The sequence below is a fragment of the Theropithecus gelada genome, chromosome 4 (genome assembly GCF_003255815.1).
Source record: "Theropithecus gelada isolate Dixy chromosome 4, Tgel_1.0, whole genome shotgun sequence".
NCBI lineage: Eukaryota > Metazoa > Chordata > Mammalia > Primates > Cercopithecidae > Theropithecus > Theropithecus gelada.
The window spans coordinates 64,426,367-64,452,404 of record NC_037671.1 but is presented as its reverse complement, the minus strand read 5'-3'; the positions used below and the strand labels follow the sequence as shown (position 1 = coordinate 64,452,404).

At 32.4% G+C, this 26,038-nt stretch overlaps 1 protein-coding gene across 1 annotated transcript in view; it reads left to right on the top strand.

Moving 5' to 3' along the window:
• The window catches only part of EYS (eyes shut homolog (Drosophila)), a 2,114,515-nt gene that overhangs the window by 342,957 nt on the left and 1,745,520 nt on the right, over positions 1 to 26,038 (top strand). The window contains exon 9 of the mRNA XM_025382342.1: positions 19,557 to 19,716. Coding sequence (XP_025238127.1) covers positions 19,557 to 19,716 — 160 coding nt within the window. The remainder of the gene's footprint in view (positions 1 to 19,556; positions 19,717 to 26,038) is intronic.

The window sequence follows — 26,038 nt, the reverse complement described above, 5'->3', positions numbered from 1 at the left end:
AAAAAAAAAAAAAAAAAAAAAAAAAAAAAAGTAACAGTGAAAATCACAAGTTACTTTAATGGCCGGGCGCGGTGGCTCAAGCCTGTAATCCCAGCACTTTGGGAGGCCGAGGCGGGTGGATCACAAGGTCAGGAGATCGAGACTATCCTGGCTAACATGGTGAAACCCCGTCTCTACTAAAAATACAAAAAACTAGCCGGGCGCGGTAGCGGGCGCCTGTAGTCCCAGCTACTTGGGAGGCTGAGGCGGGAGAATGGCGTGAACCCGGGGGGCGGAGCTTGCAGTGAGCCGAGATCGCGCCACTGCACTCCAGCCTGGGAGACACAGTGAGACTCCGTCTCAGAAAAAAAAAAAAAAAAAAAAAAGAAAAAGAAAATTTCTTAGCATATTTGATTTGGTTTGATGGAAACATTAAAATATCCAAAGCCTGTGACCTGCCTGGCCCAGGGACAAATTGAAACAGACAGGGACATCGAAGCAAGGATCCAAAGAGAAACATGGAGGAAAATGGATTTGGAATTCACAGAGTGGTTCCGTTAGTATGAGGATTTAACATAAGACCAAGTTTAATCAGAGTTTTGATGGCCAGTGGGGCCAGGATGAAATTTGTATTTATTCGGATGTGTATTAAATAAGCTAGAAAAAAATAAACCAACAAATTTGACGGTAGTTTACTCTGGTTAATGGGATTAGACTAAAATTAAAATGTTCTGAACAAAAATATGTTTCTTTTTTAGTATGCCTTTAATGAAAGTTCTATGAAGAATAAAGCATTCCTCATAGTAACATTAAGATTAGGAAATTGATATTAATAAAATAGGCTGGAAAATATGAGGAGAGGAAAAAACCCTGTAGGTCAGAACCTTATTAATTCTAAGCCATGCTCTTCATTATGAGTTAAATTTCTCTATTTTCAATTCATTTTCTTTATAATTGAAGTGGCATAAGGATGGCAAACTTTCTCATTGAAACTGTGATGAGGAATATCTAATTAAGCACATTCACAATGTCAATTGCATTCTCAATATTAATAATATAAATGGCCTCAGTGATAAAAAAATTGTTGCTTTACAATTGAGAGTGTTAGGTTTCTAATCACCATCACATAAGTATGAACTATTGAACAGATTAAGAGCTCGTGGAAGAAAAAGAAAACAAAAAACTGTAGTTATTTTCATGTTTATATAAATAAATGACATCCAATACATTTTAAAATGTTTGATATTATGCACATTGTAATTGTAAAATACAGGTACTATGCAATTAAATATTATTTATTATGCCTTACAGCAATGATTCAGGCATTCTTTTCCTTATAGTTTCAGTAATTTACTGACACATTTATTTTCATTTTGATGGATAATACATATAGTTAGAAATGCAATTTCTGGTTTGTGTCTATTCAAATATTGTATAGCTTCCTAATGTTATGACTTTAAATTATTGATTGTTTTTTGTTATACCATCAAAGAAAATAGCACTGGAGCTTTATACAAAGCTCTTTCGGTTCTCTTCTTTTGCAATTGGCTCAGGAGTGCATATATAAGGATTCAGTTTATGTTTTATCTTGTTTTCTTAAATCTCTTATAAGGCTTCATTAGAGAACCGACAAAAAACATAAAATTTAAAACTAATCTACTTTAACTTCACCATCTGCTTTATTTCTGTGTTCTATTTCTATCCACCAGTTAAATCTTTTTTTTTTTTTTTTTACGATTATCTTCAACAAGAGTGACATGTAAACTCACGCTGAAAGAAGTAAAGCTCGAATTAGAATTCCATATGAGTACAATTTGCATTTGGGTAGGATTAAAAGTTTTAAATTTCAGTTGCAACAATTGAAAAATCTAAAGAAAATCTCTCTCTCTCTCTCTCTCTCTCTCACTCTCTCATTATGTCTGTCCCTCTCTCCTTGCCTCCCTTCCCCCATTACACACACACACACACACACAGAGGGAGAGAAAGAGAGAGAGAGAGAGAGAGGAATTTGAAGGCTCACATAATTAAACTTTGCAGAGAGGAAACCAGGTAAGCTTTTAACCAGAGGCTCAATATTATCATACTTCTCCTTGTTTGCTCTACAATAACAACGATATCATCCTGGAAGTTCCCATAAGAACTCAGACATATTCCTGCTTGAGGCCTTTGTTGTAAGCATTTATACCCAAATTTTCACCCACATTTATTATTCATCAGTTTCTTCATTCTGCATAGGTATTTTCTCAAATGTTACATTCTCAGTTTGTCCTTCTGTAGAAACCCAATCTAAAATGTTAAATACAGTCCTCCCTAAGTATCTGTGGAGTGTTGGTACTAGGGACCCCCACCTACTTGGAAACTTCATGGATGCTCCAGTCTCTTATATAAAAGGATACAGTGTTTGCATATAACCTGTCTACATCCTCCCATATACTTTACATTATCTATAGATTACTTGTAATACCTAACACAAAGTAAATGCTATGTTGTTATACTCTATTTTTAAAGGAATAATGACAAGAAAAAGGAGTCTATATGTGTTTCATACAGAGGCCACCATCAATTGTCTTAAAAAATATTTTCAGCCGCAGTTGGTTGAATCCATGGATGCAGAACTCATGGAGAAGGAGGGCTAACCACACTCCCATACTCTCATCCAGCCGATAGGCTCCATCTCCTCTTTCTTTTTTTTTTTTTTTCTTAACAACTAATTGCCATCTGGCTTCCCAGTTTACAACATAGTTCTTCATACATTCTTTTTATTGACTAGATTAGGCTGAAATGTAATCTCTACGAAGAAAGATATATTTGTTTCTTTGTATGATACTAACTGTCTTCTAGGGAAGGAAGAAATATTGCCCTAAAGGCAAATTATGCCAAATGTAGTTGGTGGAACCGTATTTGTAGGGACTCCCTTATAGAAAGTGCACAGACTACATAAACTGACCAGGAGAACTCTTTCTTAGTAAGGAGATAGTCAGAGCTAATTTGACCAAGACTGGAAAGCCAGATGCCATTTTATCGCAATACATAGAATATGGGAAAAGATGCATGTGTTGAAAGGTGTGAACAATTAAGTGATGCATAAAAAAATTGCATTATGGTTTTATGTAAAAAATATATATATAAAAAAGTCAATCAAAGAAAGAAGCATTGCAGCCAGGCCTGTAATCCAAACTACCAAGGAGGCTGAGATGGAAGGATGGCTTGAGGTCAGGAGTTCGAGACCAGCCTGGAATAGATAGTGAGCTGCAATTTCTATTTTTTTTTTTTTTCAATCTGTGTGGTCTGGTGGCACATATCCATAGTCCCAGCTACTTGGGAAGCTGGAGTGTGATAATCACTTTGAGCCCAGGAGTTAAGGCTGCAGTGAGCTATGGTTGTGCCACTACACTTCATCCTGGGGTAACAGAGTGAGATCCTGTCTCAAAAAAAAAAGAAAGGAAAACAAGGAAAAGAGAAACAGAGGGAGAGAGAAAGAAAGAAAGAAAGAAAGAAAGAAAGAAAGAAAGAAAGAAAGAAAGAAAGAAAGAAAGAAAGAGAGAGAGAGAAAGAAACAGAGAGAGAGAAAGAAACAGAGAGAGAGAGAAAGGAAGGAAAGATGGAAGGAAGGAAGGAAGGAAGGGAGGGAGGGAGGAAGGAAGGAAGGAAGAAGGAAAGAAAAGAAAGAAGCAGCATTGGGTAAGCTAAGTATGTTATGATACTTGAAATATTAGTATACAAAGGTACACAAAATTGCAAAATCTGAAATTCATGCTATGCTGATCTACTAAAGCCTGAATTAAACAGAAATACTGAGACCATCACCTCACCAATTACATTTTAATCTGCCAAAGATAGCTTCTGATTACACCCCAAACCAAATAAACACACTAATGTATTCATTCTTTATCAGTCTTCAGAGACAGTTTATTCAGGCTTAGGGACTGGGTTGTCAGTGCCGTAATATGTGCCGAGAGTCACAGACATCTTTGAAAAGAAATAGTTAGAGTCAAAAACAGGAAGATCCCTGGAGGAATCAAGTGTGATTTTTGCCCTCTAGGTAATATGTGGCAATGTCTAGAGACATTTTTGGTTGTCATAAGTAGAGATCAGGGCTGTTACTAGCGTTTGGCTATAGAGGCCAAGTTTGCTGCTAAGGATCTTACAATGCACAGGAGAGCTTCTTACAGTAAAGCAATATTGAATCCAAAATGCCAGTATTGTTGTGGTTGAAAAATTCTTCCTTAGAGGAAGTTTAGGTTGTAGAAAGTGGAAAATAGTAAGACAAAAGGAAAGATCAAATGCATACAACTTTATGAAAGTTAGGGAACCTAGACTTACAGAAGAAAAACTTCTGTTTCAGACTAGCAGACCATAATAACATGAGATAGATTCCAGATTAGGAAATCTTTTTCTGGTTCATGTGGGCATTGCATCTGAGAGTTAGGTGCACATATTTGGTTAAGACAAATTGTTTTCTTGTTATTTTTCTTGCTTTGTTGGAACAGACTAAGCACTTTTGGTTCAGAATGGTATATATATAAATTGCTTGGTCACAAACTTTCTTTTCAGTTCTTCCCTCTAAAATGCTAACTTACATTAAATTTGCTTGACTTTTTTCCTCTATGTATATTATTAGACATGTAGGTGAAAAGTTTGAAGGATTTTTGTTAAGTAGAATGAACTTGTGTGATAACAGAGAGCTTGTTCTCCTTCATTTTTAAGAAAAGGGGCAGGGGGAAAGGTAGGATCCCAGATGTATTAAGCATAAAATAACAAAATCAAATAGCCACTGAATTGTTCTGATATAGCTTCAACAATACCACATGATCATGATCCATTTCATTCATGTCCTGGTCTATGCCTTACATCTCCTCTCTTCTCTCTCTTTCATGGACATATTTTCAATGTCTCTTTGAAACAACTTCATTAATTGAGTAGTTTACCTTGCTCTTGTACAGACTCTTGGGAGGGAAGTTGGCTTATGCTTAAAGTACTACTTGAAAGGAGCAGCATCCTCAAACTAGCTGTTCACTTCTAAATATTTTTCATGTGCACATGTTACTGTTTTTCTAGTTCTATGATATATTTTAATAATTTAAATTACTATCATATTATAAATAAGCAAACAAAAATGTGTTTTTACTTGGAAGAATTATTTCAAATAACATAAGAAGCATCTGTCACAGGATTCGTGTTTAAGTCATTCTCAAATGGTGTTATTGCCATAAAATTGTTAGTCATTCAAAGTGGTAGAAACTTTATTTTTGGTCAACCTTAAATAGTATTATCTGGGCCTTTTTGGTTTGTCCTTTCCTAGGCAGCAAACAATAATAACGCTTCAGATGTGTTCAACTGAGAAAGATTAATAGAAATCAAAGTTACCACATAACTTCCATTATGTGTGAAGGATTTGATATACAGGAAATTTACCAGTATCTTAATAGATCTAGGATAAAAATAGAAATTAACATGGTTATTCTGTGTCCCTACCCAAATATCATCTTGAATTGTAGTTTCCATAATCCCCATGTGTTATAGGAGGGACCCAGTAGGAGGCAATTGAATCATGGAGGTGGTTACCCCCATGTTGCTGTTCTTGTGATAGTGAGTGAGTTCTCACAAGATCTGATGGTTTTTTTAAGGGTTTTTTTTTCCCTTTTGCTCAACACTTCTCCTTCCTGCTGCCATGTGAAAAAGGACGTATCTGCTTCCCCTTTTGCCATGACTGTAAGTTTCCTGAGGCTTTCCTACCCATGCTGAACTGTGAGGTAATTAAACCTCTATCCTTTACAAATTACCCAGTCTCAGGTATGTTTTTATTAGCAGCATGAGAATGGACTAGTACAGAAATGCTCAGGAATCAGTGCTATGCCAAAGTTACCTCTACATACATGATATGTAAATTAACAGATTTCCAATGAGAAGTACTTTAATAATTTCACAAGTTTTCTGTTGATTGGCTACAATGATTGATATTGGCTATAGAGTAGGAAATATTTAAAGGAGACCTCTAATAATGAATTCATAAATTCTTCTCTCACACTTTTAAACTTGATTTTTATGCTAGTATCCACTTACAAGAGTAAGCAGCAAAGGAGTTGCAAGTTTATCTTTTATCTTGCTTGTTTTCAGCAGAACTTTTGTAGGTGATAAAGTAAATTAAAATAGCTAAAATATAAGAAGTGACAGATCGAGATTGATTCATTCAAATTAGTGCAATGCTTGTGAATAGTTAAAACATTCATATTTAAAGGGAGCATATAAACATTTTAAATGTCTTAAAGAAATTGAGGATGTCACTATGTCTTTACCAGTGCTGGAACAGGAAAAATAATTGGAAAAAAAACTTTTTAAACAAGTTGTATTATTTAAAAATTTGCCTGTTATGGTTAAGAATAAATCATTTGTGAAAGAAAAACAAAATAAGATAGGGTTATTTATGTGAACCTATTTCATATTTTGTTTTGGATCCTTATGAAGCAGCTATTCTACCAATATGTTTATTAACAGGATTTAGAGCCATACTATCTGTACATCTGCTAAGATTCAGTACTTTAGACGGAGTTTCACAACTATTTGGGAAAGAAACCAGAACATAAACTTTCTTCAACAGTTTCTGGGCATCCAGAGTATGCTGGGCTGAATAATGGTGCCCAGATTTTCCTCTTTGTCCTAATTCCCATAACCTATGGACGTTATCTGACACGCAAAAGGGACTTTGCAGATACGTTGAAGATAAGTATCTTGAGATGAAGAGATTATCCTGATTATCAGATGGGGCCTGATATAATCACAAAGGTCCATATTAAAAAGTTGCATACAGAATCAGAGACAGAGAACTTGATATGATAGCAAAGCAGAGATTTGGAGTGTTATCTTTTAAAGTTGAAGGAAGGAAGGAAGGTGCAAGCCAAATAAGATAGGCTACCAATAGAAGCTGAAAAAAACATAAAGAAACAGATTTTCTACTTAGAACCTGCAGAAGAAGCCAGTTTGCTGACATCCTGACTTTACATAAGTAAGACTGATTCCAGATTTCTGACCTCCAGAAATGTTAGAGAATAAATGTTGTTTTATGCCACTACATTTGCAGTGTTTCATTACAGTAGCAATAGAAAGCAAATTCACAAATGCTTCAAGAAAATTTATTTGTAACACCAAAGTAAACTTGTTAGCTGAAAATCATTAAAGAAGGTCTCTAACTGAACACATAATTTTGAATCTAAATATGGTGATAGGTCCTCTCTAAAAAACGTATATAAAATACACAAAATAAGTCAATCTAGATTTATTCTTAGCAGTCATTTTTAGTCTTAGCTGAGTTTTAGATCCAACAGAAATAACTGATACAAGTGGATTGGGTGTCGATCGGGAAAAACCAAAAGCAGCAAGATGATTGGTTAGTTGAGTATCTCAGAACAAATGGATTTAACTTTCATTAGTTAAAATTCTGCATTTACCTTGACATGGTTGGCACATTTAGAAGATCCATTTGTCAACTGCTTATGGAAACAGCAGACTTTCACAAATGAGATATTGGCTTGTAACATTTTGCTGTCCCATTTCTAACTCAGGAATAGCCCGTGCTAATGGCATATCCTGTATGTGTACATACTTCACTAATTTATTGTCCTCATTAAGACACATTTGAGAATGAAAAAGGATCCTAACAGTTGTTTGGTTGGAGTAACAGGCATTAAACTAGGTTTGGTTTACACAAAAGGCACTAACTGGTGTTCTTCCCAATATGAACATCTAATGTTTAGAAATTGGTGTCTACATGATTCTTATGTTATCTTTAACAATTGCAAAGTCATGTTTTCACCTTGTACTCAAAAGTCAACAGAAACACTGATTTAAAAAATAAGGCAATCCATGTTACAAAGTGAGAATCATACATAATTTACTAGACAGCCAACATTCTGATTGCAGATGTAATCACAGGTATTACAAGAGGCCCATGGACTAAGTAATTTTATTTAGCCTCAGTAAGTTTTGGCAAAATCTTTAGTCACTTGTCTTTAGGGAAAACATCTCTCTAATTCTTTTATAATCTCTTAGTGCTATGTAACTAGTACATTTCATTGAAAGAATATTGAAAATATTACATTATGGAACCTCTCAACTCCAGGCACACAATGTTGAACAAGACAGACCATGATCTTACCTTATGCTTTGTAATAGTCACTCACTGAGATATATATATATATATATATCTTAACTTTAATTGCAAACAAAATAAAAGATAAAAGAGAAACCTAACATCAATTGCTGAAAGTTTAGATTTGAAAATAGTGTCCACCTATTACTGAGGAGGGACTGACCACATATACACACTCCCACAGGGGAAGATATAGGACACAGAGACAGAGATCCACAGGTTAATATTGTCTATCTTTTGCTCAGTTCTTCATAATCATTTCCTGTCTAAATCTGGGATCAGGCGGAAAATTATTTCAGGCGTAAGAAGTGCAGGCAGATGGAGGGCCAAAACAGGAATCTTCCCAGATCCTGGAAAAAATATGAGTGAGATTTTTGTTGGTTGTTGCTATTGTATATACTTTGGATAAGCTTACTATTAGCAAATATAGGTCAGTCCTTGAGTATTCTTACTTCTGTCATGAGAACAGAGGAAGGAATTTATTCATTCTTTGTTGGCTACCAAGTTTCCCTAGGTTGATAGTTGCCTGAAGTCCTGACTGTTTATTTTTCCAGCCGCTCTTCAGCGTTAGGAAGACTTTTTTAAGCAATGTATCTCAACTCACAAAAAATCCTTTGACAGTATGCAGATGACCAGAACTCCTTAAAATGAGGTGGAGAGTTTAATTATGCAATTGTACCAAAAATGCTTGATACACACTATCACTCAGATTTTCATCAAAAGAAAAAGTTACTTTTCGCATTTGAATAGTGAATATAGAAATCAGAAGAAACATATTTCATTTTTTTAAAAAATTTAGCCACCTCTCCTCTAACTCCATAATGTTCTAATTGGCCAAGTACTTGTTTTAATACATGTATCCTATCTCTTTAAGTAAAGATGTTGAGAGCTCCATGGTGTCATCCTGGGTGAAGGAGCTGAACTTTAAAAGTACCCAAATTAACCCAGAAGAGAACATTGTCTGTGAACTATCTTGTTAAAATGCCTGATACAAAACGTAGATGTAAGAAATATCTGAAATAATTGTAAAATTACCTAGAATCAAACCCAAAGAGAAGCATATCATAATAAGTCTTAATATTTTTAGTATAGTCCAACTTGATCTCTTTTATGAGGGCCATGGGTTAAAATATATCTGAAGCACATATCTGTAATGAGTGGATTATCTGAAAAAAAATTTTTCAACTCATGCAAGATTATCATATTTCGAAGTTTTATTCATTTTGTATTTCTGTATTGTTACTCTAGTATATCTGTAAATGTTTCCTATGTAATGACTAATATCATTCTGAGGTTGATTGTTTACTACTCCTTATGGAAGGAAATGTTCTAATCAATGTTCTACCATGAATTGAAAAAAAAAAGACATTTAGTTGATTATATTTTTAGTCAAAGCCTGAGAAAAATCATATTACCCTACAGTTTCAAAAATTTGCACAGACAAAATCAAACGATGTAATGTATCAGACATTATTTAATAATTTACGTATGAGAGATACTTAAGAAAAAATATCCAAGAGTTTATTTGGAAAAACAAATTTAAAAATATATAAGGAAACTTTGAAAAACTACCAAAGAAGTACTTGGAATACCAGGTGAAAAAATTAATTATAAAGCCCCAATAATTAAGATATTATGGTAGCACAATAAAAAAGAGAATTACATTAAAATAGAGAAAATCAATGCAAGAATATATTTAAAGTCATTTTCTGAATTTATAAACTGAAATCAGTGGAGTAAAGTTCGATTATACAAAAATGATATTGAAAAAGTTATAATAAAGTATTTTGAGGGAAAATTTAGTTCACATACACATCTACAATTGGAAAAAAATATGTGACACATATATTTAACTGAAGTTTTTAGTTAAATAACAAAATGCAAAATACTGATAGATTGAAGTAATCTAAATAAATGCTACTAAATAAACTTGACTTGTATTACAAGAATTAAATAGTCAATTATCAATCTAATTTTTAACTAATTATGAAAATTAAAAAGAACATTAAAGTCATTTTTAGTCTGTTAAAGATATACTCTTCCTGAGATGGCAACGTTATCAAATATATCTGTCTATGCCATGAAAAACAACATCAATCAGAACATTTACAATATTGTGGAAACAAAACGACGTACATTTAAAGGAGTTGAGATGTTTTTCTATCTTCTGAAATGATTAAATATAACTATAACAAAAAATGGGTAGAGTCAATGTAGGTTATCTTGAACCTAAACTTTAATTGCTTAATTAATTGTTTATTTAATATTATGCCACTTTTATAAGAAGTTTGCATTAGCAATTAGCTGGGAAGGGAAAATAGGGATTTTGGTTTTCTACAGTCATTTGTTTGATAGAAGAATGAAACAAATAGATGTTATGTAGCCTATAAGAACAAAAGGAAGATGTAACTGCAAAAAAGAAAAAAAAAAAGAGTTTTAATATTATTTTAAATCATTAAGGTAATTATTTATCTTCTTTTGCAGCCCATGTTGATCACATTAATTCCTGAAGTTGAATGACATTTGGCATGCAAGTCTATGTAATATGTGAGAGACAACTACAAAGGTTTAATGTCATGGCAAAGACATTTTTAGCCCAGCAGCTAAAAGTTGATTTAGGACTAAACACAATCAGATCATTTTCATGGTTCTTTGAGACTGCTTGCTTTCCTGTTGAAAAGGGTGACTTCACTCTAAAGATTTCCCATAGCTTTTCTTTTTTTGAATTTAAAGTAATGATAAGAGTTTAATAAGAGACACTGTATTTATAAAGTTTAAAAATGAAAGCCCTTGAGAAAAAATAAATACATCAGAACCAGAGAACAATATAACACTGGAGAATATTACACTTTGTCTACAGTGATATAAAATACCAATACAGAAAATTTTTAATAAAATTTATATATTTAGGAAGGGGAAGAAACTGTCTCCTAAGAAGAAAATACTTTAAGCACCTGTAGAAAAAACATTACATATAAACACATGCACATACATTACATATATAGGCATACATATAAGTGTATACATACATATATGTGTATATATGATAATGTATCATGTGTATACATACATATACGTATATATGTAATGTATATGCCTGTGTATATACATTTATACAAACACACATACACATATATACACATGCACATAAATACATATATGTCAATTTTACTTTACTCCCAAATAGTAAAATATATCTAGGTGTGTTTAAATGACACACTCAACTTTCAGCATCTTGGATTAATGATGTCCTAGAATGTATTGCCTTTAGGAATTGTGAGATTTTCATTGTTTGTTTGTGTTCATTTTAAAGTTATATCTAAGATAACTGGGACAATTTTGTTCTTTTGCTTTCTTTGTGCCAACTCCCCAGAGCATACTCACAATAAATACATTTTGAATAAAGAAGTGATCTTGAATAATAGTGATTATCATGTCTTAAAACAAGAAAATTAAATACTTGGTGATGAATTAGCCACATTTTTGTTCTTGTAGTAATACTTTTGAAAATCAAAGAAATCTTTAAAAGGAAATACATGAAAATAGGGGAAGAGCAGGTTCTCTGGCCATTAGCTGTTGTGCACTTTGATGGGATACTACAGATTGTGAATAATAGTTACTCATATATGTTTTAGAATAGTGTACATTTCTTCACAGTCATGAAACATTCCAATATTTGCTCAATTTCTTGAGTCATTTTCTCATAATTAGAAAATAAGAGGCTTGAGCCCAGGAGACAGAGATTGTTGCAGTGGGCAGATATAGCACTACTGCATTCCAGCCTGGGCGATGGAAAGAGAGACAGACCCTGTCTTAAAAAAAAAAAAAAATAGAATGAACGAACAAAGGAAGGAACAAAGGAAAGAAAAAAGAAAGAAATTCCTGTCAGTCACCTCACAAGTCATTAAATTACATCGATCACTCACGTATCCATATATTAATATTTCTAAAGGAAATTTAGAAATTAGTTAATTATAGTGTCTTTGGTAAAAGGACACATATTCAATAATTTATGGTCACCTACCATTCCTTGAACTCCAGTCACAATTCTATATGTAGAAATATAGATGGAAATATGGAAAAGAATGCCTTTCCTATTTCATGTATAGCCCAATACATGCCTTCATCCAGAATGAAACTACCTCAGAACATTTGTGATTATGTCGACTGCTTCTTCCTTTCTATTCCCATTGTTTGCAGTACTGTCTTCTACACAGCACTGACTACACTAAATGGGATTTCTTGGAATGACTGGAAACACACATTAGACTGTGAGCTCAGTGAGATCAAGGATGCTGTCATTAAATTTTGTGTTTCTTTTTAGCATAACAGCTGGAGAAGAGTTGTATTTCAGAAAATATTTGTTGGATTTTCACATTTCTCTAGAATATGATATGGTCATGGAATTGTCAGCAACTACTGTGATTTATGGAAAAATGTTAAAATAATAACAGACCAGAAAATGATCTCATATAATTTCCCAAACTGCTTGAGAATTATCTGTTAAAATCAGATTTCCCTTGATCCCCAGAGAGCCAAAATAGGCCAGCTTTGTTCTTTATTTTGTATTATTTTACATTTTTTTGGTACAGTTCCTAAATTTAGGTGCTACCCAGAAGAACTAGAGAAAAAATAATGCTATTTTTAGCATAATTTTTATTAATATATAGTTATATTAATAGAACCTTATAGTTATTAATTTAAATAATATATTTGCTATTGATTTTACTTTATTAATTTTCCATAGAAGTGTTTGACTATGAGTGGAAATTGAACATTAATTTATGTAAATTTATCATTGCTTTTTAAAAGATCATTACATTTCTTTCAACTGGGTAGAATACAATATTTTAGAAATAAGCTGTTAATAATGTATTAGTACTTCAGAAGGATAAATGAATAAGTGATGTCAAAGCAAGAAGGTTGTGTCATTAAAACAATAAAACCTCAGAATTATAAGGTTATATGCTTCAAATTTTTAATGATAATAGTTTCTGTGTGTCAATTAAAACTTCCATTGAAAATATTTTTATTGGGGAATAGGGAATAAATTTAAAAATAAAGTAATAATTGATGAGATTTGAAACCTGAGTATAAAGGTTTTATGTCTTAGACTTGTGAGAATTGAGGTGTGTGAGCTGAAAAGAAATCTATACTTTTTATTTCCTTATCTGAAGTATAGAAATGAATATACAAGTATTCTTTCCAGGCTATTAAAAAAAAGATGAAATGAATACATTGAGATAATGCTTTTGAACCCATTTGAACAACAGTGAATTCACATACATGGTAAAATGGCCACACATACAAATACTAAGAAAAAAAAGAAAAAGAGAGAGGTGAGGTTTTCCCACTACTAATATCTATCTGAGTATATATAGGAATTTATTTTCATTTTTCTGTATAGTTTCCAAAAACTAACAAATGCTTTAAATAAATATAAATAGAATCACCAGGGAATCTAGATGCTGTAATAATAGGTATATGCCATAATTTCATGATACAGTTTCTTTAAGAAAGAGAAGTTTACAATGCTTAATACATAATGAAAAGTAGGATTTCTAATGGAAATCATTATCTTTCCTAAGAAAGGTTGCTGCTGAAATAAGAAATCAGCATCTAGAGTTGTTTTAAAATCCTCTTCATACTAGCAATCAAAATCAGTTTTTCTTTATAAAATGGAAAAGCCTTAAGGAAAGCAACATTGAATATATTTGGCATATAAAATGATAAATCAGTTGGTTAAGGTTATAAAATTGTTCTGAATATGTATTTTGTGTCAATCAAATAAAAAGCACAAAACTTTGATACTGCAAAATTTGCTTATTTCTGATGTGACATGAGATATAAGAAATAGATTACTTTTTATAGACAATTTTCTTGATTCTCTTGTTTCTTTTTACTGTCATTGTGAAACTATTTTATCTTTGTCTTAATTTCACTGTTTGCTTACCAAAATTACTCCTCTCACAAGCTTATTGAGGTTCAAAGTCAGTTCAAGTTTAGTTGTCTAATATGTACCAGTTAATTAACAGTAAGATAGATGTTTGCTTCCAAAGGCATGTTTGTGTATTCCCAATGCTTGTCACCCTACTCAGTAGCAGAAGAAATAGAGGAAATGCTGAATTGATTCGTCTTTTCAGTTTTATACATCAAGTACAGGATAGATTAACACATTGCTATTTTTCATGTAATTTTTATTAGCAACTTATAAACACCTATTGTTTACTGCAATTAATGTAATTTTTATTTTCTTATAGAAATAAATATATTTCTTATAAAAATATTTTCTTATAGAAATAAATGCACTACATTTTGCAGTATAAGCTCTAATTTAATACATTTGATAATGAGTTTAGTCTCACCTATAGGTGGAGGAAACTTCTGATAAGCGTGTTAGGTTGAGTTATGCTATGGTAACTAGATTCCCCCTCACCCAACACACACACACACACACACACACACACACACACAGTTTAGAAACCTACAGCAACAGAGGATCATTTCTGTCTCTCATGGCATGTCAAATACAGCTCTGCTCCTCATCCTCCTTAATTTCAGAAATAAAGCTTTGAGTGTATAATCTACACTTAGGAAATGTAACCATCCCAATTTCCCTAGGACTGAGTAATGTAGTAGACACAAGACTTTTAGCTTTTAAAAAAGGAAAGTCCCTGGAAAACAGTTAAGTTGATCACCTTAAATTCAGCATACCATAATAAGTGAAATTATTTAAATGAAGATAATCCTACTTCTATTTTAGAGGTAAAGTTTGAAATGAATAAATTTCGCGATATATTCCCAGACTACAGAAAATTTTCTGTTAAATATTTTTCACCTAATCCACGAATTAAACTGAAGATAGTATTTAAAATAAGGATTATTTTAAAGTATCAATTTCAAATGTTAATTGAAATAAATTAAAAAATCAAACTAAGTGAACACTTCCATGTAAACTAACTTCTTTTTAATCTCTTTGGTTCTAAATAAGATTGGTGAGAAAAGTTAATATTACCATATTACCTGAGGTCACTGTGAAACTTAAGATATCTTAACAACAGAGAAGGCCATCATTCTACGGAAAATTAACTTCATTCTGAAAGAGAGGTCACATTAAAATAACTGAATTCCACAAAGACTCCTATCTGGTCACACAAATAACGTTTGCCTCACATAATTGTCTTTTTATTTAAGTTTACAAAAACTAAAAAAAAAAAAAATAGTGTTTTAGCAGGCAATGAGCATTTCACTGTGGATTTGAAATAATTTATTTTATTAGCAGCATTTTTGAAATTCATAATCAGAAAAAGGAAGTTGATTTACTTAAAAATCATCTTACTTGTATAACATAGAACTTAAGAAAATACTTTGTAGACCCCTGGTCAATATAATAAATATTTTTTCATAACAATATTACCAAAGTATTGTCATTTGTTTAATATTCTCCACCATTCAACAGTTGTCCCTTAGGAATATCAACTGGAAATCTGGTTCATCCAGTAAACCAAAATGGATCTACCAGTATAAAATTAATCAATAAAAACAGCTGGGGTATATTTTAATGTTTCCCCTTTTCCTTTGGCTTCTAGAAAGGTCAGAGCAGTTTAAAGACAAACATTTAGTTTATTCACTCAATAGATGGCATCACTTGAAGCTTAAGAAACTGCACATGCGTATTATAGACAATGGACAAGAACAAATTAAGAGGGCAAAGGCCAGGAATGTATTTCACATAGCAAGCCAAAAAACACTTGAAGACTAAAAACAAAGCAACACTAGTTACCACTAACCTTAAGAAGATAAATATTATTCATGATTTAGAAGTTAAGAAAGTGAATAAAGCTTTTGTAAATATACAAAAAGAACTTGTACACTGCTCAAAAGGCCTTTCTCTCGAACCTCTGCAGAAATGATGAGCGTCTCAGCAACATGATGAAAGTGAACAAAGTTAATACTGATGAAGCTTCAAGATTAACGGCTCAGTTGTAATACAGCAGTGATGCATCTAATTCCTCCAAAAGACTGTTAAGTTAAATGTTTTACACAAAAAGTGCCTCCAGTCTTCCTTCTCACCATCATACTTTACTTATATTAACTTGCTTTAAAAGTTATATTCTATATCTATTTTCATGTTGGTGCTGTGAAATGTGTGTGTGTGTGTATGTGTGTGTATCTGCATCCTCACATGAACACACAAGGTATAAATGAGAGGTTGGAATCAGAGATAGACCTATATGACAATATTCCTCACCTCTACATATGGTTTAAATAAATTGCTCTTTTAAATTAACTGCTCTTAACATTAAGGTTGTTATGTTAGAGGATAATGTCCTGGTGTTGCAATAATTTTTAAAAGGTATTAAGAGCTGCAATCACAAATAACTCCCTCTAAATCCAAACTTTATCTAAAGTTATAATATCTTCATAGTGTCCTTATTCAGTATAGAAGGATATAAGGACAAATACGTTGTTCAGACACGCCTTGAAATATATCCTCGGTGACTTTGTTTTTTCATTAAGCAAAGTCAGAAGTCAAATGTGGTCTTCAGGTTAAAGTAGTAGGAAGAATACCACAGCACCCCTGTGAGCAGGGATTCATATTATTTTTGTCGTTTTTCCTGGCATCTGTCATTGCTCCTTAACGGCCCTTCTCTCTCAAGGTTATTACAGAATATTTAATGTCTCATTTTTTTAATGATTCCTAACTCCTGAGTGGCAGAAACAGGGATTCATATCTTTGATCCTGCTTCTTCTGGTATTCTTAGTTTAAAAAACAAACAAACAAGAACAAAAGCAATTTCAGACAAAACATAACAACTTAGACAGGGCTTAATTCAAATTTAGTTTTTGTTGTTGCTGTTTGTTAATTTTTTTGCCATAGAAGACATGATTTTATTCCTTGTTATTTCTAAATAGTATTCCATTGTGTGTATGTATATGTATGTGTATGTGTGTATAAATAATTTTCTTTATCCAGTCATCAGTTGGCGGACACTTAGGTTGATTCCACATTTTTGTTATCATGAATAATGAATCAATAAACATACTTGTGCTGGTATCCTTTTTATATAATGATTTCTTTTCCTTTGGGTAGATATCCAGCAGTGCGATTGCTGGTTCAAATCACAGTTCTGTTTTTAGTTCTCTGAAAAATTTCCATACTATTTTCCATAGCGGTTGTACTAATTTACATTCCCATCAACAGTGCATCAGCATTCCATTTCTCTGCATCTTCACCAACATCTATTTTTTTTTTTTTTTACTTTTTAATAATGACCATTCTGATTGGTATAAGATGATGCCCAGTGGTGGTTTTAATTTGCATGTTTCTGATGATTGGTGATGTTGAGCATTTTTTCATACGTCGGCTGGCTATTTGTATGTCTTTTTTGAAAAATGCCTATTCATGTTGTTTGTCCACTTTTTAATTGGGTTATTTGGTTGTATTTTGAAGTTGTTGAGTTGCTTGAATTCCTTGTAAATTCTGGATTTTAGTCTGCTGTTGGATGCATAATTTGCAAATATTTTCTCCCAATCTGAAGGTTGTCTGTTCACTTTATTGATTATTTATTTTGCTGTGCAGAAGCATTTTAGGTTAATCAAGTCCTATTTGTTTATTTTTGTTTTAGTTTCTTGTACTCTGAGATCTCAATCATGAGTTGTCTTCCTGGGCCAATGTCCAGAAGAGGATATTCTTAAATTATTTCTTAATTTTTATTTCAATACTCTTTGGGGTACAGGTGGCTTTTAGTTACATTAATACATTCTTTAGTGGTGATTTCTTAGTTTTGGTAGACCAGTCACCCAAGCAGTGTACACTGTACTCAATATGCAGGGGACTCAGAGGGAAGGGTGAGAGGGGGATGAGAGATAAAACTGTCTACTGTTTTGTTAAGTTTTAAGTGAAGAAATGACTCTATAGGATCCTATCAATATGAATAATGTACTATTCTGCTAAGTTTATTTTGTACAGTCATATACTCAGAATTCATTAGGCCTTCATGTTTTCTATCACAATGAGGACCCAAATCCAATAAAGGCAATCTCCACTGACAGTGAAGATTGGTTAATGCCATTTGTAGAGTTCAACATTTGATGTCTCAGTATAAAAGTCATGGGTTAAAGCTTTTGATCATCTCACAACTTGGAAATATATCATACAATTGTATTATTTTGGCAGTCATTTAATATTACTAAATGATAATTATTTTTTTAAATTATTACTTTTTTTTTTTTTTTTTGAGACAAAGTCTTATTCTGTAGCCCAGGCTGGAGTGAAGTGGTGTGATCTCAGCTCAATGCAATGTCTGCCTCCCAGGTTCAAGCGATTATCCTGCCTCAGACTTCAGAGCAGGTGGGATTACAGGCACGTGCCACTGCACCTGGCTAATTTTTTTGTATTTTTAGTAGAGACAGGGTTTCAGCATGTTGACCAGGCTGGTCTTGAACTCCTGACCTCAGGCAATCCACCTGCCTCAGCCTCCCAAAGTGTGCTAGGATTACAGGCATGAGGCACCACGCCTGGCTTTTTTTTTTTTTTTTTTTTAACCTCACCTTTAGTGTTGACTCATACTTTAGGGTTGTTGTGCAACTAGGAAATTGTGATTGCAAATCCAGGTAGACCACCATGACTTGAAACAGAACAATGCTTACTTAGTGTAGTAATTTCATTAATGGAACTGTTAGATTCCTTGTACTGCATGTCTCAGCTGTGCTTTTCTCTGCCTAATTCAAGGGAGATTTGTTAATCAAAAACGTGGAGAAGTAGAAATAATTGAGGGTTATGCTCTAAAGAGAATGCATAGCCCTAGTTTGTCTCTAGGGCTTAGATTTCATGCTTGTTGATGTCTTCCTAATACCTAAGTAGTGTAACATGTACTAAAACTTAGTGATGACCTCAATGTGACCTAAAATGGTTTACATTTAGTTAGTTCAGTTGTGGATATAACTATATATGATTTTTGTATTTGAAGATGCTGGAGATTACATAAACAAATCATATTATTATCTTAAACTATTTTCAAATGATAGCAAAAGTCTAATTTGAACACTACCGTGACATTTTATTGTGCTAATTCTACTGTTATAAGTGTTTTAAATGGTGTATCTCTTAATTTATATCATAGGTATTTTTAATTTGTGAGGGGAAAGATATATTATAGCCCATCAAACAGAAGATTAGGGACTGTTGTATATTGAGAGTGAGTCAGAGCTAAAAGATTATCATATAGGCTTTTGAACATGAATGACAAAAGATGGTACAGAAAGAAAAGCTAAAGAAATAGAATAAATAAAGAGACGTATAAAAAGTGTTTCCCATAAAGCTTTCTATAATCAATGGTTTTGAAAATTAGCTGTTTATGTTATATATTATATAGAGAAAAATATTTCAAAAAGGTATTTACCATTTTTCCTTGTTTCCTTTTTGTAGTATATATGCATTCCAGGGTGCACAAAAAATCCATTTTGGTTTTTGAAGAATGTTCACCTGATTCATCTACACCCCTGCTACTATGGAATCACCTTCCATGGTATTTGCCAGGATAAAGGTCCTGTTCATTTTGAATATGTGTGGCAATTGGGATTTACAGGTAACAAATTTATGTAATTTTTTAAAAATCTGCTTGAATTATTTCAAAATTTACTAGTCAAGTATTCACTTTCTAAACTCACAAGGTATTTTATATCTCAAAACACAATATAAAGTAAAAATAAAATAAATACTCTTATTTTCCGATGTATTCCTTTAACTGACGTGTTTAACACCAGCTACATCCTAGGAAATCTACTTGGTGCAAGATCCATAATAGTGAAGTAAACTACAGCTATTTCCTACTTTCATAAATCCATTTGTTGGAAGGGAGTGGTTAGTGGACAAATACAGTGATAACTATGTAATTTTATTTAAAATCAAAATGCTCTTATGAAAACAAGTAGCATTCCATGAATGCTTATAAGCAATAAGCCTGTTTAGGAAAAAAACAAAAAAACAAAAAAACTGGGCAATTGAGAGATTGAGTTGCGTTGTCAGAAAATGTTTCCCTAAGAAAATGACCCCTGAAGAGAGATATAGAGAATAATGTCATGGCAGAGAAGCTGGAAAAGAGAGGATTCTAGGTTGAGGGAATTGTATTTGTAAAGACATTATATTAGAAGAAGTGGCGTCTTTGAAGCCCTGTCTGGGGCTGTGAGAAAAGACTAATAACAATTCCATGGAGGGGATAAAGCCAGAACTAAAATGCTGGGTTAAATATTTTGATTTCTATTCTAAAAGGAATAGAAAATTACTATAGCTTTTGACACATTCGATAATTTTATAGCAAGTAGAGAAATACATGGAAGAGAAGAAAAAAAGCTAGGGAGTTGGTTGGAGTAATAATGTGAGTCATAATGCTAGAAGCTTGAAATAAATGGAAGATCTTGTTTATGAATTGGAAATAGCAAGTGTGAAGGTGTCAATAGGATGCCTAGTTTTCTGTCTTACATACTTGAAATGAAATCATTTCAATACTTATATTCACATGTATGTTTTTGTTTTATAGAATTTCAATTTCTATCTCAATTTTTTTGATGAACATAATTTTCATTCTTTGATTACATGTTTAGTAGTATTTAACTTAGGTGATGCAAATTAGATTTACATTCTTAAGACTATATGATATTTTCATTCTTTTAAAGAATATTTCCTCTGACAATGATATTTTGGCACTTCAATTTACAAACAACCAGCAAATTAATAGTTTGATGTTTCGAGTAACAGCTGACCGACAGCAGCTGAATTTCTAACATTGCATTACATCACAACAGTGTTGAAGTAAACTAACAATTAGCCTTTTAAACAGAAAACACGATTATTTGTTTCACCATGCTCATAAAATAGTGCATTGTAGCGTTAACAACCTTTAGTGACAGAAATAGTTATCAGTTCATTAATCAGATCACACTGAAGACCAAAAGTGGTAGAAGAGAGCAAAGCATTGTTGATAATACTATGTTGATGGTAAAAGGAACTTTCAGAGACTCTGTTATGAATACTTACTATTTTATAAATGACACAATCAAACAAAACAAAGAAATAAGAATAGTTGAGGTTAGAGGAATTAACTTCAGGACTATTTAGGGATTGTGTCAGTTCAGTTGTTTTTAAACCCTGACCACATATTCGAATCATCTGAGGAGCTTTTGAAACATACTAATGGTGAACTCCCACTACAGAACAATCAAACTGGAATTGTAGTGAGATGGACACAGAGTATTTTTTGAGGATCCCTAAATGCTTTTCATGTGCACATTGAGAAATGCTATCTACTGTTACAACCAAATTTGTTCACATACTTCAGTGCCTGCACCATTTTTGAGCTTGATTTTCCTTTGTCTCATAGTAGGAATAATGCTTTCATCTGTTTGGTTATTTTTAAATATTAAACTTCGTTTGAGAACAAAAAATTGTGACAGAGAACATATTCACAATGATGAAATAGCAAAAGTATTTTTGAGGGAAAGTGGAATGAATAATAGCAAGTCAAATTGCTCATGGATAAATCAGCTTTGAGCAAATATAGTCAACTTTATTAATGGCAGTACAAAACAAATGTATGTTTTAGAAAATGGGTGGTGTAATACAAAGTTAAAATTACTCATGGATAACTTAGCAAAAAGCAATTATCTTCAAAACAATGTATGCATATTTCATCATTATTTCTTCCTGAATTACGGGACAGAACTTACTGAATATAGCTAATCATAACAAAAATAAAAATTTTGCGACCCCTACATGTGAGAATCTAAATGAGTTGGGCTGTCCAATGGAAAAGAAGCAGTGTGATAATGCACAGGCTGAATGAATGTTTAAGTAAAACACTTAAACTTATTTTGAATTTCAATATGAAGATTCAGCAGTGAAACTTCTCAAGTTTTCAAAACAAAATAGAAGTTAAAATAAATGAAAATAAATATGTAAATAGAATTATACATTTTATGTATTGCAAAATTCCATCTTGTTTATTTTGGTAATTGCCATTAAGATCTTTTTTTACTTTTTTCCTCATAAAATATAAAATGTAATTGAAGAGGAACTTTAAAATTATGCTGGTGAGTTTGCATGGGGTGCATTAATTTTACCAGCAGGAAAATTATTTTAATTAAGGGATTTCTCTAACAACTAAACGAAGTGTCTTACATGCCCAATCAATTCTTGCCAATATGATTGCTCTACAGAGAAGGGATGGTAATTAATTAGAAGAAGACCCTTCAAGGACAATTGGTCGACAGTGCACATCTTGAGAAAGAGCTGACATGCACTGTTTCTTTTCGAAATCATCATCTATGTTCATTATGTGTATTATTAGATTTGAGGAAAGGAGCTACTGACAGAGTGGATAAAGAGTTGTGAAGTGAAGTAAGACAATATGAATAATGCTTAAGAAAAGATACAATTCTAGCTAAAAAAAAGAAAATAAGACAGAAATTCTTTTAAATCTGTTTCTTCTTGAAGCATGTCATTATTTCAGTGTGCTTATCTAAGATAAACATACAGAATTAAAACACTTAACATGTACTAGTAAACTTTTTTCTAGACAAATAGTAATTGTTGCATTTGCAAGTTGATATTGCAAAAAAAATTTACTTTGAAAGTTTTATGTTTCCTTTACAAAATAATGGATCTTCTTGTAGAAGACCTTCCAGTATGTTAATTATAATCTATGCATTATACATTACTTTTTAAATTTTAAGCAGTTTTTGTGAAAATAGGAAGTGCTATACCAACAAAGCAATCCTTATCAAAATCCATTTTTTCTTTGTATATTGTTCTACCTTCAAGTCTTCTTTTGTCAAATGTCTGCTATTTATATATATATTAAGTATTTTAGGGACTTTAGTTTTAATTTTTGGTTTTAATCTTCAATTGAAGATTTTTTAAAAAGCTGAGTATTAAAAAAAGTGGTTTAGTGCTTTTCATTCATATCACTTATAGAAAGTTTTTAAAGCATTTTTACATGCTTTGAAAGAGAATTCTCTTAATTAAATCGTTAATTAGAAATAAGTAACTTTCATAAACAGAACAAAGCTAATTAAATCATAAGGAAGAAAATATTTCTTACAAACAAGAATTAAAATGTTTAAATGCATAGGACTAAAATTAACAAAAACTTGCAACCTCTACATGGAGAAAACTTTTGATATTGCTGTAGTATACGTGCATGCATACATAATCTGAAAGAAAATCCTAAAGATAAATTATGCTGTAGCTACTATTATTCTTAATAGTTTTTTCTTTTAACCTTCATACTAATTATATTAGTAATATACACACTACCATGCAGTATTTGAATATTCTGAATTTTACAATGTGTTTACTTTTGCCAGTGAGTTTTATAATTTCAAAAGTGTTCTTACCACAAACATGATAACTATATGAGGTAATGCATATGTTAATTAGCTAGATTTGGTCATTCTGCAATGTATATATACTTCAAAATATCATGTTGTATATGGTAAATACATACAATTTCATCTGTAAATTTAAAATAATAATAACCTTCCCCCTAAAAAACTTTTATTATACTGGAGATACAACTTTTAAAGATTTCAACTCTTCATATTATGTTATAGGTTTATTGAGATTGTAACAAAAAAATGATGTTATCTTTATTTCCTATGAAATTGACATCTTATTTCTTAATGTTCACGTGGAAATAAAGACGAATAAAGTCAAGTGTACTCTGCAAAAGCACATCGTGTGGATAAGTGGGGTATAGAATGAGCTCTGCCATGTATTAAAGTAGATTACATAGCTTCATTAATGAAAAGCATCGCACCACTGCATTGGTAGTCAAATATGACAAAATACAAAGTCTCAAAATGAATCCAAGACACTAAAAAATATATAACATGTAATAAAACTGCCCCCTCAGATTATTAGAATAAGTAGGCACTATTTAAAATTAACATGGAACAAATGGATAGCCATTTGAAAAAAAAAAAAAATCCACTAGTATATACCTTTAAACATTCTCTGGATTACACTGAAATAGATGAAAGTTTTAATATATAAAACAGAAAGTATAAAAATATTAGAGAATGTTGGAGAAATGCTTTGTAAATCTGGATGGGGGAAGAATGAAACTAAATCCATATCTCCCATGGTACACAAAAAGCAAATCGAAATGGATTAAAGACTTACATCTAAGACCTCAAACTATGAAACTACTAAAAGAAAACATTGGGGAAACTCTCCAGCATATTGGACTAGGCAAAGATTTCTTGAGTAAAACCCCAGAAGCACCAGTAATCAAACCAAAAATAGACAAATGAGCTCACACCAAGTTAAAATGCTTCTGTAGAGGAAAGGAAACAATCAACAAAGACAAAACTCACAGAAAGGGAGATCATATTTGCAGACTATCTATCTGACAAGGGATTAATAATGAGGATACAAAAGGAGCTCAAATAACTTTACAGGAATAAAATAATAATATGAATTTTAGAAATGGGAAAAAGATCTAAATAGATGTTTCTCAAAAGAAGACATGCGAATAACAAACAGGCATATGAAAATGTGCTCAATATTATTGATCATCAGAGAAATGCAAACCAAAACTAAAATGAGATGTCATCTCACCCCAGTGCAAAGGACAGGCAATAAAAAATGCTAGCAAGAATGTATAGAAAAGGGAACCCTTGTACACTGTTGGTGGGAATGTAAATTAGTAAAATCACTGTGGAAAACAGTTTGGAGGTTCCCAAAAATATTAAAAATAGAACTGCTATATGATCCTGCAATCTCACTGCTAGGTATATACTCAAATGAAAGAGGATAAGCATATTAAAGAGATGTCTGCACTCCCATGTTTACTTCAGCACTATTCACAATAGCCAAGATTTTGAAGCAACCTGAGTGTCCATCAACAGATGAATGGGTAAAGGAAATGTGGTATGTTTACCCAATGGAATACTAAATACACACACACACACACACACACACACACATGTATACATACATATATATATATATATATGTATAATGAGATCCTGTTATTTGCAACAACATGGATGGAACCAGAAGTCATTATGTTAAGTGAAAGAAGCCAGGCACAGAAAGATAAATTCACATATTCTCACATATTTGTAAGAGCTTAGAATTTAAAAAAAAATGGAACTCATAGAGATAGAGAGTAGAATGATGGTTACCAGAGGTTTCGAAGGATAGTGAGGTGGATGGAAGTGAGGATAGTTAATGGGTACAAAAATATAATTAGATAGAATTAATAAGACCTAGTATCTGATAGAACCACAGGGTGACCACAGTCAACAATAATTTACCGTACATTTTTAAGTAATTAAAAGAATATAATTGGATTATCTGTAACACAAAGAAAGAATAAATGCTCGAAGTCATGGATATACTATTTTCCCTGAGGTGATTGCTATGCATTGTATGCCTGTAGCAAAATATCCCAGGTAACCCATAAATATATACACCTAATATTTACCCACAAAAATTAAAAGAGAAAAACGAAAAATAAAATGGATGGGGAAGATGTTTATAGCTGATACTAAAAATGTTGATGTCAGAAAGAAAAGACTTGTGAATTTTACTACAAGACAAGTAAAAATATCTGCTTATGAAAGACATAAAAATCGGCCGGGCACGGTGGCTCAAGCCTGTAATCCCAGCACTTTGGGAGGCCGAGACGGGCGGATCACAAGGTCAGGAGATCGAGACCATCCTGGCTAACATGGTGAAACCCCGTCTCTACTAAAAAATACAAAAAATATCAGGAGGCTGAGGCCGGAGAATGGCGTGAACCCGGGAGGCGGAGCTTGCAGTGAGCTGAGATCCGGCCACTGCACTCCAGCCTGGGCTACAGAGCAAGACTCCGTCTCAAAAAAAAAAAAAAAAAAAAAAAAAAA